General features: G+C 42.6%; 1 protein-coding gene across 2 annotated transcripts in view; it reads left to right on the top strand.

Moving 5' to 3' along the window:
• STARD13 (StAR related lipid transfer domain containing 13) overlaps positions 1-13829 on the top strand; it is a 213520-nt gene that overhangs the window by 86296 nt on the left and 113395 nt on the right. Inside the window, exon 1 of one of the 2 annotated variants that reach the window (XM_072134404.1) lies at positions 1700-2002. The exons of the other annotated variant lie outside the window; for it this stretch is intronic. Coding sequence (XP_071990505.1) covers positions 1879-2002 — 124 coding nt within the window. The 5' untranslated portion in view covers positions 1700-1878. Of the gene's footprint in view, positions 1-1699; positions 2003-13829 lie in introns of those variants that run through there. 2 annotated transcript variants of the gene reach the window in all.

Raw genomic sequence — 13829 nt, 5'->3', positions numbered from 1 at the left:
GCATACATTACTGTACAAAAGTTTCAGGAAAATGGAAAAAAATTCTGGAAAGTATATATGTTTTCAACAATAGAACAAGAGATTGGGGGTCATTTACTAAGGGCCCGATTCGCGTTTTCCCGACGTGTTACCCGAATATTTCCGATTTGCGCCGATTGTACCTGAATTGCCCCGGGATTTTGGCTCACGCGATCGGATTGTGGCGCATCGGCGCTGGCATGCACGTGATGGAAATCGGGGGGCGTGGCCGAACGAAAACCCGACGGATTCGGAAAAACCGCCGCATTTAAGAAAAAAAATGTGTCGCGAAAATTACACTTACCTTCACCAGGTATAGGCCGGTGAATTTCAGGGCATTCCAGCGCGCCTCCGGGGAACTTCAGCGCAGCAGCGCCACCTGGTGGACGGCGGAGGAACTACCTTAGTGAATCCCGGCCGGACCCGAATCCACCGCAGAGAACGCGCCGCTGGATCGCGAACGGACCGGGTAAGTAAATCTGCCCCATTGACTCTAAACATATAGCTTTTGTCATTTAGAACTATCTTCTACGGAAAGAGAGGGTTGATCACCTGCACAGTGTAACAGCTTGTGAAACTACAGCACAGAGGGGCATAATTTAACATAATTTAATTGGTGATTTTAGAAGGAAGGAGACCATGGATAACAAGTATAAGAAGGTTACCATAGTCACACTGCCTGGAGCTATGAGTAAGTGTCCCTGGTATATGATTTTTTACTTTGATGGTATATTGCCTTATAGACTGCCATTTGCCCTTGATAGTTTTTTTTCAATGTTTTTCAATTTACTGCCTCTACGAGGACTAAGCTACTTAGGTAAAGCATGGTGAGGTATTCTGTCTTCTTTCAGTTTTGCAGTTGGAAGAAATTCAGAGGTCAGGAAAGGTTCTTGGATACTTGGGTGTTGAGAGCAGAAATACATGTATAATGGCTTAATGGCTGTTAGTCCCTCTCTTTATTATATTTTCAGGGTCATATCATACTTAGGTAGGCAGTTTTGGTAATCATGGATTCCCTAGAAGCCTTGGGCCCTGGGCTGCCACCCAAACTGCCCATCCACCAGATCCTCTTTGAGCTTATAAAATGCACTTAAACATTTCATGTATTTTATTAAAAAAGTAAATCATTTTAACTAATAAGATATCCATAAGTTAAACTTTCTACTTTCCTCGATGTATATCTTTGGATACCACCCAACTGAGAGTCTTATTCTACGCACGTACCGGGTAATAAAATGTACTCATGTTTATAATATCCCTTCATCAGAAATTCTTTCCAGAATCTGCGCTTCTAAGTGTTGTATCCTTACTCGTGCCAGTACTTGCTTGGAAATCCTAACAGAAAATAATTAGGAATTTTGGAAAAATGTAGATATAATGTATAAAGTATGGTGGTTCCACAGACATCACCCGGCAGTGAAAAGGTTATTAGCTAATAATAGTATGACGACCTCTACTTCTGGTGTCTGGAGAGATAGGATAAGTCAATAAAGCTGAAGGCTGGCTCGGAAGGTAATTGAAGGAGAAAGGAAAGGTTTCCTTGTATCAGACTGGAAACTTTCATGGCTGAACATCTGGTCTGGGATTTTCTATGTCTTTCTCTGTCAGGGTAGGAATAGCTGCTGTAGTAAGGGGGGTTATAGGGAAGGCAGGGGGAGGGAGCACCAGCACCGGAGAGAAAGTGTCAGTAGGAGATGCAGTGTGGAGAACCTCTGTGGTGTAACAATGTACCCAGGCGGTGAAGAAGGCACTGCAGGGCACACTGGCACGCGGGTGCATCACACCTCCTCCTGGGACCTTCCTTTTTCTATCTAGCTGCTGCATTCCCAAGTAAAGTGCAGTAATGCTGGGGGATTTACAATGACATCCAAGAGGAGATCAGCCAAATTTCTGCTGAGGAGGTCTCTGAGCGAGCAATTAAAGGACTCCACGACCAAGGCTTGGGACCTGCTGTGGAAAAATATCCGGGAAAAGCGCCTGGCAGGTCAGTCTGTCCCTGATTCCAGACACAATGCAGTAAAATGACCCTCGCCTATAGTGATTTTTTTTTTCTTTTGGTTGTTAAACAATGACGGGCCACTTCTGTTTTGCAGTCTCAGTATGTAATAGTGTCTGCATGCTGACAAGGTGACTGAGGCTGTCTGTAGGAGATCTCATTGCAGACCAATGTGATTTGTGTGTCCTTATGCAGTGTCCTTGCAGCATTTCTTTCTATCCTCTGGCGTTTACGGTACGGATGATCAAAGGGAATGAAGTCACAATTTACAATTACATGAATGATACATTCGGTGAATGAGTTTAGTCAGTTGTTTAGTAGAGAAAGGTTCAATGACACTTTGTAGTCCGGTGAGGATTTTTGTCATAGTAACTAATAGATGGGTAAATATAATATCTATGATACAACTTATTGATAGAGGTTGAATAAAATACATAAACGTATTCAACACAATATCGACAATGTTACACCTGCAGTCTGTTCTATCAATAAGGTCCTTCACTCCCAAACTTGAAGTCTACATCTGACAGAACTCTGTTGTGCTACGTCCCATGTTTTGGGAGGTCCATTTATCCTATCCAAGGAAAACGCAGCATGCGCAACTTGAGTCGTCTAGTGGATGGGTGCGTGAAAAAAACGGACCGAAATTACATCGTAGTGACGTCAATCTTTCACTAGTAGATGCTAAAAAAGAGTTAGTGACATTTGACCAAAAACCAATCAAATTTCTATTGACCAAAATTGTTTGAATTTAAATTTGCTTGTGGGCCAATGGCCTAAGTGGGTGGCTACATCAGTCAGGTGGTAATGTGACAGGATGATCTGAACGATCTCATGGGCTATGGCTTCATGTGCAGGCACTATGCTGCAATGCATACATTTATAATAGTGAGGCTTATGGAAAATCAATTATTAGTGTTGTATCTACCACATTACATTCATTGTTGTAGGACAATGCACCAGGAGCTTCCAGATTCAGTTCTGTCAACTTAAAACACATGGAAATAAAAACTTTTATATCACCACCGGGAAATAATGCAGTTTGCGTTTTATTACTCTTGTCAGGGTCATGCTTTGGGATAGATTTACTACTTTGTTTACATGTAAAATGTGGTATAAAAATGCGTATGTATGAAATATTCTGTCTAGTTCAAAGATAATTTTTCGGACTGGCTTGACAAGGGGGTGTGTCTGAGGAAAAGAGGGTGTGTCTTGTCCCCAAGTTATGTAACACAATGGGGCAGATTTACTTACCCGGTCCATTGGCGATCCAGCGGCATGTTCTCTGCGCTGGATTCGGGTCCGGCCGGGATTTATTAAGGTAGTTCCTCTGCTGCGCTGAAAAGCATCAGAACGCGCTGGAGTTCACCGGCTCGGGCTTAGTGAAGGTAAGTGCAAGCTCCGTGACAGATTTTTCTTTTTAAATGCGGCGGTTTTTCCGAATCTGTCGGGTTTTCGTTCGGCCAATCCCCCCCCCCCCCCCCGATTTCCATCGCGTGCATGCCAGCGCCGATGCGCCACAATCTGATCGCGTGCGCCAAAATCCCGGGGCAATTCAGGGGAAATCGGCGCAAATCGGAAATATTCGGGTAACACGTCGGGAAAACACGAATCGGGCCCTTAGTAAATGACCCCCAATAGCTCAATGGATAGGTTTTTTTAAATTATAGGTAGTCTGTGTTCCAAATGTATCATACAACCTGAGCCACTGAGATAAAGCTGGTGCATATCCAGACTGTTTGTCCCAGAATGCGATTAGTTGTGAGCCGAGGTTTCCATCTAGAGGATTTTTCCAAGGGAAACGCAACTACGTGTCACCCATAGGTGTCTAAGTATGGAATAGTACAGTATCAGGCCTCTTTCATACAAACGTATGCTTGCCCGGGACATAGCGCTGCTCACATGGAGATCTTTTTCCACTCAACGGTACGGTAACACGTGTGTTTACTGTGTTTATATAGACCATTATCCAGCCGCAAATTGTGCAGCAGAATTGCCCCTTACACATGAATGTGTGCTTTTTGCAGTTATGTATTTTAGTGCCATATTTTGCCTTATACACATGACAATTCTGACCGTATAAAGATCTATAGCAGATATACGAGCCATTCGGATTACAAGCATATTCCCGAAACATTATGTACATAATCCAAGGTTCCGCTGTATATGCTAAATATTATTTCAGTACTAATATTTTTAATATGCTAATACAGATGTTTGACAGAACTCTTAGGAGAGAGAGTTCTCCTTACCCTGGCTGCCCAAACATAGTGACAACTTTCTCTGTAATGTGAAGGTGTGTGGGTAGGGTATGTAGGACTTTCTCTTTTCTCTGCTTTTTATAAAAAAAAATGTTGCTCCAAATCATATAAAAAGTAAATCAATGACAATATTTTCTGATCTCTACTATCAGAATTGCGGGGCCCAAAATCTGCCTGCCCAAGACCAGGACCACCCATCTGACAGTAGAGAGCATAGTTAGCATAGTCTTCGGGTGATTTTAGTACCCATTATGCCGACTAGCCTTCTACTGTCAGATGGTTGGTCCAGACAGTTTGGCCCCACTCCTCCGACTGTAAGGATCTGAAATGATGTGGATACCTCAGCAATAGTGGAAGGATATGGGGAAAAGTCCTCTATATATTAGTGTAACTTTGGCCACTTGCATAAAGAACTTACATAAAGAACTACCAGAACTTCTAACACATGTGGTCCCTATAACACACAGGCTATTACAGTTTGTAAGTAATATGACAGCTGAGATTCCACATGTCATGGTAATACAAATCCTGGACAGAATTTTTGGAATGTAAAAAGTGTTACATACTGTGCTTCCCTATAGAACTAAGTCTAAGGCTATATTCACACGAATATATGGGGGTCGTATATACGGCCGACTTATATACACCGTATGTACGTTCCCCATACACGGCAATGGGCGCACAATGTCGTATGGGAGCTTTATGTAGGGTACAGGGCACCTGCGGCACCGTACCGTTCCGTAGATGGGAGAAAGATAGGGCATGTCCTATCTTTCCTCGGAATACGGCGCAGTGCACCATATATTACAGTGGAGAGGTTGAAAGATTTAACAGGTTCATAGGGGAAGATTTAGGATACAGGAGATTTGGCTTGAGTTCCTGGCGTATGATAGCAGCTATGTCCCCTGGGTCCCTTGGGCCGCCAGCCAAATGTACGCCAGATCCGACCTTTGCGTAAAAACCTGCACTCTGTTGGCTGCCACGCCCTCTACATTCCCTTCACTCCCACATGGCGTGGAGGTGACATAATTTATAATTTTTATAATTGCAAATTCTTGCATTGAGTAAAAATTTATGATTATTTCACTGCTTCTGGGCCAGAAAACTGACGTAGAAGCCGTGATAAATATCCCCTATAGTTTATTTGCTGGGGATCCAGTGCAGGGAGGTGGTAGTCTTATTTTAGTCCTAGAAGCTATAGCCATAAATGTAAAATAGAGACTAGAGAATTATTTCAGATTCATAAAAACTGTTAGTACGATTTGATTCTGGTCCAAATCAAATTGATCCAGTGTTATTTGATCAGAAAAAGTGTTGGTTATCCCCTTAACGCCGAAGCCACTTTTCACCTTCCTGACACGGCCCATTTTTTCAAATCTGCCCTGTGTCACTATAAATGGTTATAACTTTGGAACGCTTTAACATATCCAAGTGATTTTAAAATTGTTTTCTCATGACACATTGTACTTCATGTTAGTTTAAAAATGTTGGTGGTATATTTTGCATTTATTTAGGAGAAAATCAGATATTTGGTGAAAATTTGGAAAAATTCTCAATTTTCGAAATTCAAAATGTTCTACTTTTTCCACACATGAGTCATAACACCAAAAAATGTAATAACTAATATTCACCGAATGTCTACTTTATGCCTCCGTGGTTTTTTATACATACTATCATTTTTGTAAGATGTTATGGGGCTTTCAACGTCAGGTGCAATTTTTCACATTTTCAAAAGAGCTAACTTTTTACATAGGGGGCCATTCACGGTCCCTCTCAGACCGTTGGAGGGCCGGACTAAAGCTTAAAAATTTTAAAAAAATAAGAAATTCCTCTGTACACTGCACATTTCCTATACTGCTCTTCCTTCATTAATTATTTCATATGCTGCCCCCCACCACTTATTATTTCATATGCTGCCCCCCACCATTAATTATTTCCCATACTGCCCCTCCATCGTTAATTATTTCCTATACTGCCCCTCCATCATTGATTATTTCCTATACTGCCCCTCCATCATTAATTATTTCCTATCCTGCTCCTCCATCATTAATTATTCCCTATACTGCTGCTCCATCATTAATTATTTCCTGTACTGCCCCTCCATCATTAATTATTTCCTATACTGAACCTCCATCATTGATTATTTCCTATACTGCCCCTCCATCATTAATTATTTCCTATCCTGCTCCTCCATCATTAATTATTCCCTATACTGCTGCTCCATCATTAATTATTTCCTGTACTGCCCCTCCATCATTAATTATTTCCTATACTGAACCTCCATCATTAATTATTTCCCATACTGCCCCTCCATCGTTAATTATTTCCTATACTGCCCCTCCATCATTGATTATTTCCTATACTGCCCCTCCATCATTAATTATTTCCTATCCTGCTCCTCCATCATTAATTATTTCCTATCCTGCTGCTCCATCATTAATTATTTCCTGTACTGCCCCTCCATCATTAATTATTTCCTATACTGCTCCTCCATCATTAATTATTTCCTATACTGCTCCTCCATCATTAATTATTTCCTATCCTGCTGCTCCATCATTAATTATTTCCTATACTGAACCTCCATCATTAATTATTTCCTATACTGCCCCTCCATCATTGATTATTTCCTATACTGCCCCTCCATCATTAATTATTTCCTATACTGCTCCTCCATCATTAATTATTTCCTATACTGAACCTCCATCATTAATTATTTCCTATACTGCCCCTCCATCATTGATTATTTCCTATACTGCCCCTCCATCATTAATTATTTCCTATACTGCTCCTCCATCATTAATTATTTCCTATACTGCTCCTCCATCATTAATTATTTCCTATCCTGCTGCTCCATCATTAATTATTTCCTATCCTGCTGCTCCATCATTAATTATTTCCTATACTGCTCCTCCATCATTAATTATTTCCTATACTGAACCTCCATCATTAATTATTTCCTATACTGCCCTCCATCATTAAGTATTTCATATGATGCCCCTCCATCATTAATTATTTTCTGAGGCCCCTCCATCATTAATTATTTTCTGAGGCCCCTCCACCATTAATCATTTTACGCGGCTGCGCATCCAGGTTCAAGGTGCGATGTGCGCCGGGTTGTCTTCCGGCCACATCGCTCCACCTGTACTAATAGTGCGCGAGTGGCCGCATCAGCCGCATCAAGCACTATTCAGTGACGGGCAGGAGCTTCGTGTCCGGACGGACAGAGGCCCCTGCCCGACTGCCGCGACCTGCCGGGGGCCTCAGCAAGAGCCACTGGCGCTCCAAGCGCTGGATGCGGCGGGGGCCGGATGAAAACAGTCTGCGGGCCGCATGTGGCCCGGGGGCCGTAGTGTGGGAACCACTGCTATAGCCCCTACAAGTCTGGAATCACTTCCTACATATGGTATTGTAAACAAACTTCTTGGCGAATAGGTGTTGCGGCCCTTCTGCCTGGTTTCAATCTGTGGTTTCAGGACCTTTGGAGGACCTTCATGCATATTGAAATGAGGAAAAGATTTCAAGGATATACAAGGATTTCATGGGTGAAGGTCTTTCTGAGTATCAAATTCGGCTGGTGGTTTGGGTGGCCATGGGCCCACTAATTCAATGATTTGCATTATGTAGGATGTTTCAAACTACAGAAGCGTCGCTAATATTTTCATATTCGTTATATGACTGTGCATTAAACCTAGGTTACTATGTATGGTTAAAACTAAAGTGTATTGCAGAAGCCCATTATATGTCCATCAATATCTCATCTATACAGAGTGTCCTGAAAATAACAAGATCAATACAATGATTTCATGATGGATCAATTCAGGATTCCTATTAGTAAATTCTAGAGAATCAGTCAATAATTACCGTATATTCCGGCGTATAAGACGACCTGGTGTATAAGACGACCCCCCTACTTTCCTGTTTAAAATATAGAGTTTAAGATATATTCGCCGTATAAGACTACCCCTTTTCCAACGCATACAAAACACCGGTAAAAATAAAAAAAAAAAAAAACAGATTTGAATTTAACATGGTCCTTTTTTTAATTTAAATTCTTATGACATGCAGGTATATAGCAGGAAAACTGTCGCTCATAAACATAAGGCATACAACAACAACATTACCATTACAGCACAGCCCCCAGTAGTATACAGCCAGCCCAGCCTGCCCCCAGTAGTATACAGCACAGCCCCCAGTAGTATACAGCACTGCCCCCAGTAGTATACAGCACAGCCCCCAGTAGTATACAGCACTGCCCCCAGTAGTATACAGCACAGCCCCCAGTAGTATACAGCACAGCCCCCAGTAGTATACAGCACTGCCCCCAGTAGTATACAGCACTGCCCCCAGTAGTATACAGAACAGCCCCCAGTAGTATACAGCACAGCCCCCAGTAGTATACAGCCCAGCCCAGCATTAAAAAAAAAAAAAAAACTTATATCCCCAACCACCGGTGGCCCCGGTGTGCTGCGCTGCTCCCCCGATGTCCGCGCGGCTCGTCTTCAGTGTTCAGCGCCGTCTTCTTTCTTCTGCTGGGCGCCGCCATTGATCTTCCCCGGCAGGCGGGTAGTATGACGCGCCGCTGCTGACGTCATGCTAGGCGCCGCCCCGGGAAAAAACATGGCGGCGCCCAGCAGAAGAAAGAACACGGCGCGGAAGACTGAAGACTGAGGCTGCCGGCAGCTTTTTGAGGCTGCCGGCAGCTATCGCTGTGAAAACACCCGCGATCGGTGCTACCACCGATCGTGGGTGTTACCGGTAAGCCTTTGCTGCAATATGCAGCAAAGACTTACCGGCTATGGAGAGGGCTCAGCCCGTGAGCCCTCTCCATGCACCGGGACCCGACCGCCGCCGTGAATACACGGCGGGCGGTCGGGTTTACCGGCGTATAAGACGACCCCAGACAAGACAGAAGATTTTTCTGTCTTCAAAAGTCGTCTTATACGCCGGAATATACGGTATCTCTAGACAGAATAGAGTGGCTTAGTGGTTTTCTCCGGGTCCTCCTGTTTCCTTCCAAACCCCAAAACATACCGGTAGGTTGATTAGATTGTGAACCCCATTTGGGACAGGGACCGATTTGGCAAGCTCTGCATAATTTGTAGGCGCTATATAAATAAATAATTATTTAAGTCAAAGGGTGATATTTATTAGGGCCTTTGCACCATGTCAGTGACAGAGAATCCCTGAAATAATCGAAAATGGTAGCTTATTGCTAGCACTTGCGATTGTTTACCCCCAATCTGCCACCTTCACGCCAGTGGGGAGTGAAGGGGGGGGTGCGACCTGGAGTGAGCTGGCACAGGTCCCCACGCCTGCACACTTGCTGTGAATTTTTGCCTGATGTACAAATAGATGCTGCACAGAACTCCACCGGATACATCCAGAGGCGTATGATAAATATCCCCCAAAATGTATGTCACGGAGAGGACAACACTGTCTCGTCATGTGACTAAGGCCCCTTCCACACTGGCGTTTTTCACGCGCGAGTTCTGCGCGTGCATTTGACGCGCAGAACTTGCATTGCACTCTGTCCCATTGTATTCAATGGGTCTTTCTATATTAGCGTTGGTTTTCACGCGCGTGCTTGCGTTCGTTTTCACTCGCGTCAAAATCGCAGCATGCTCTACTTTTGCGTGTCAAGCGCGTTTTTCCCGCCCCATTCAAGTCTATGGAGATGCATCAAGAACGCATTGCACTCGCAATCATTGCAAGTGCAATGCGAGTGCAATGCGTTTTAAACGTAAGGGTTGCTAGGTGACCAGAATAACAGTATTTCCCCTGCTCGAGAACGATCATTTAATTAAAAAAACACAATGAAGAACAGTGAAGAATAGAATAAAAACAGTGAACACAGGATCATTTAAGAGAAAAACACAGTGCAGAACACAGTGCAGAATAGATTACAGATGTTCGGCACATCTGCTTACTTGTCGGGAGATACGCGCGGAACGGTGCGCCCAAAATAGCATGTGAAGAACAATATATGTGTGAAGAACACATTGCAGATGTATTTAAACATCTGCAATGTGTTCTTCACACACATATATATTGTTCTTCACATGCTATTTTGGGCGCACCGTTCCGCGCGTATCTCCCGACAAGTAAGCAGATGTGCCGAACATCTGTAATCTATTCTGCACTGTGTTCTGCACTGTGTTTTTATCTTAAATGATCCTGTGTTCACTGTGTTCACTGTTTTTATTCTATTCTTCACTGTTCTTCACATCTGCTAACTTGTCGGGAGATAATATACACGGGGAACAGTGAAGAATAGATCGCAGATGTTTGCAACTTATCAGAAGACATTATTTTTCAATTAAATAACACATTTTAATCCCAAACCATGGTCCCTTTGAAAAATGCTCGAGTCTCCCATTGACTCGCGCGTGAAAAACGTGCCGAAAACGCAAAATAAACGCTAACAACACGCGCGTGAAAAACGCAAAAACACTAATTACTCCAAGGAAAAATGGAACAAAAACGCAGCCAAAAACGTCAGTTTTTCACGCATTGCACCCTGACGTGAAATGCAACGCTAGTGTGGAAGGGGCCTTAAGCCCCTTCCACACTCGCGTTGCATTTCACGTCAGAGTTTGATCAGGGTGCGATCAGGGTTTGGTCAGTGAAAAACGCACATTTTGCATCAGAGTGCAATCAGTTTTCAGTCAGTGTTTGTTCAGTGTCTCAGTTTTTCACGCGCATTTTTGATGCAATTTCAATGCAATTTCAATGCATTTTTCACGCGCAGAAAATGCGCGGGAAATGGACTCAGGCCTCTTCCACACTAGCGTTGCGTTTCACGTCAGCGTGCAATGCGTGAAAAACTGACGTTTTTGGCTGCGTTTTTGTTCCATTTTTCCTTGGAATAATTAGCGTTTTTGCGTTTTTCACGCGCGTGTTGTTAGCGGTTTTTTTTGCGTTTTCGGCGCATTTTCACGCGCGAGTCAATGGGAGAATCGAGCATTTTTCAAAGGGACCATGGTTTGGGATTAAAATGGGTTATTTAATTAAAAAATAATGTCTTCTGATAAGTTGCAAACATCTGCGATCTATTCTTCACTGTTCCCCGTGTATATTATCTCCCGACAAGTTAGCAGATGTGAAGAACAGTGAAGAATAGAATAAAAACAGTGAACACAGTGAACACAGTGAACACAGGATCATTTATGAGAAAAACACAGTGCAGAACACAGTGCAGAATAGATTACAGATGTTCGGCACATCTGCTTACTTGTCGGGAGATACGCGCGGAACGGTGCGCCCAAAATAGCATGTGAAGAACAATATATATGTGTGTGAAGAACAAATTGCAGATGTTTAAATACATCTGCAATGTGTTCTTCACACATATAAACTCTGACGTGAAATGCAACGCGAGTGTGGAAGGGGCCTTGATTACAATGGGTCAGAGTGCAATGCAAGTTCTGCGCGTCAAAAGCACACGCAGAAAACGCGCGTGAAAAACGCAAGTGTGAAAGGGGCCTTAGGGTTCGACTTTATGGGTTAATTTAACCCACTCAAACTTGCGCTCACCTTTCACTCAGGACACAAATTGAGCATAAATCACACCTCATACAGTTCTCACACTCCAATTATGAGTATTTGCTGCCACCACTTATTGAATTTATACTGGGACCAATAAGTATGTCACTCTACATCCACTCCTGCCTCTCAAGCAGTCACCTTGTTGCACCACTAGACATGCACACTCAGCTTTCTAGCAGTCACACAGCTAACCACACTTTACAAGGCTATGAGTTCGCAGAGCCTACAGGGACCAAAATTAAAGTAAAGTCTTTAATACAAAAAAAAAAATTTTCAATGCTTCCAGATGTTCTTAATTCAAAAGAATTGCAAAATAAAATGGCACACAACACAGCAAAACAGTTATAAAATGAAGTGAATTGAGTATTAAATCCCATTTATGCTGTGCTGGGGATTGTGGGTAAAGTCTATGCAAATTGCAACATTAAATAAGAAAGCTCCCTCTATATCAATGTCTGGCTTTTAAGAAGCCTTGTGACATGATGTGCAATAATAGCCAAACCATGAAGTCTCTTTCACAGTATAGGGAACTGGTTTGGCTAGGTGAGAGATCATGGATGTAGATTCGGAAAAAAATGTATTCTCCTTATGGAGATTACCATTTTTTAAAGGCTTTTTAGGACACTTTTGCAGGTGATTGGAGTCTTAAATGCTATTCATGCTCTGCTGGAGATCCTGAGTAGGGTCTATTCTAATCTTCTTTCCTGGGTGGGAAAATACAACTATACCGCTGTGTTACCTTAAAAAAGAGAGCTCCTTCTATATCAATGTCTGACCTTCAAGAAGACTAGTGACATGAAGTGGGATTATAGACAAACCACGAATACTTTTCCAAATGAGCGCTATTTTAATGTTATTAGATCTCTAGGACACAGACATAGGTCAGAAAGGAACTAAGTCTCCTATTTTAGGTGTATGGTATTTATTGTGGGCTGTAAACAGAAGACACTGATGGTAGTGCATGCTGCAGTGCATTGAACTATTTTTCATGTGCACTGTACTTCAGCATGTGTTGTGGAGTTATGGGACTCGGAGATCATTGTAGAGAATTGTTTGGATTGCACTCACAGATGAAAAATAAATTTGATATGCATGCAAGATGGGTTATTTTTTATAATATTAATAAATCTTTACTTACATAGCGCAGCACTTTACAAATCATGGGATACATATATAAAGAAAATTAGATGGAGTAGAAAAATAATCATAAACAAGTGGGCTTGGCTCATAATAGCTTAAACATTAGAAATGAGCAGACCCGAACTATCCGTTTGGGTTCAGGTTTTGGGTGCGACCTGGACATGAACGGACCTGAACCTCCCATTCGGGTTCAGGGCGTCCTGCACAGCCTGCCATATTGCAAATTAACGCCTTAAGCTACTAGCCATGGCTGTGATTGGCCAAGGGGACACCCCTAGCCAATCAAAACCTTGGCTAGTTGCTAGCGGTATTAATATGCCTAATTGGCTGTCCCTCAGCCAATCCATCAATATGGCAGGTTGTGCAGGACGCACCGGAGCGGGAGGTTCGGGTCTGTTCATTTCTACTTACAATCTATGATGAGGAAGAGTGACTTTATTTGGTTGGGTGAATTCAGCGTTTTGGGCAGTTCGCATATTAGTTTTTTTAGCAACCATTTTTGTGAATTAAAACCAGGAGTGGCCAAAGACTAAAAACAGGTGCAAATCTTTCCATTATTCCTTATGTCTGGTTTTGACTCACAATAACTGATGCAAAAATGTGATGAAACAACTTAGATAGAACTAAGTTATTGCTTGAAATATTGTTCTTGACTCATTGTTACCTTATGTTATTACATTGTCCTCTCATGTTCTAGGATCTAAACCTGCTTCTCCCGACAATATTAGTTTAATGTGACCTTGTCCTACTGTTGGACCATTGTCCAGAAGTACAATATCCACTAGATGTAAGTGTTTTACTGTTGTAATAAACTAATGGAGTGTGGAAGAACTTTTCTCCTGGATGATGAAACCTATGTATTGCTTGTA

The sequence above is a fragment of the Engystomops pustulosus genome, chromosome 2 (assembly GCF_040894005.1).
Source record: "Engystomops pustulosus chromosome 2, aEngPut4.maternal, whole genome shotgun sequence".
NCBI lineage: Eukaryota > Metazoa > Chordata > Amphibia > Anura > Leptodactylidae > Engystomops > Engystomops pustulosus.
The sequence above is the reverse complement of the archived record's forward strand: the minus strand, read 5'-3'. Positions and strand labels throughout refer to the sequence as shown.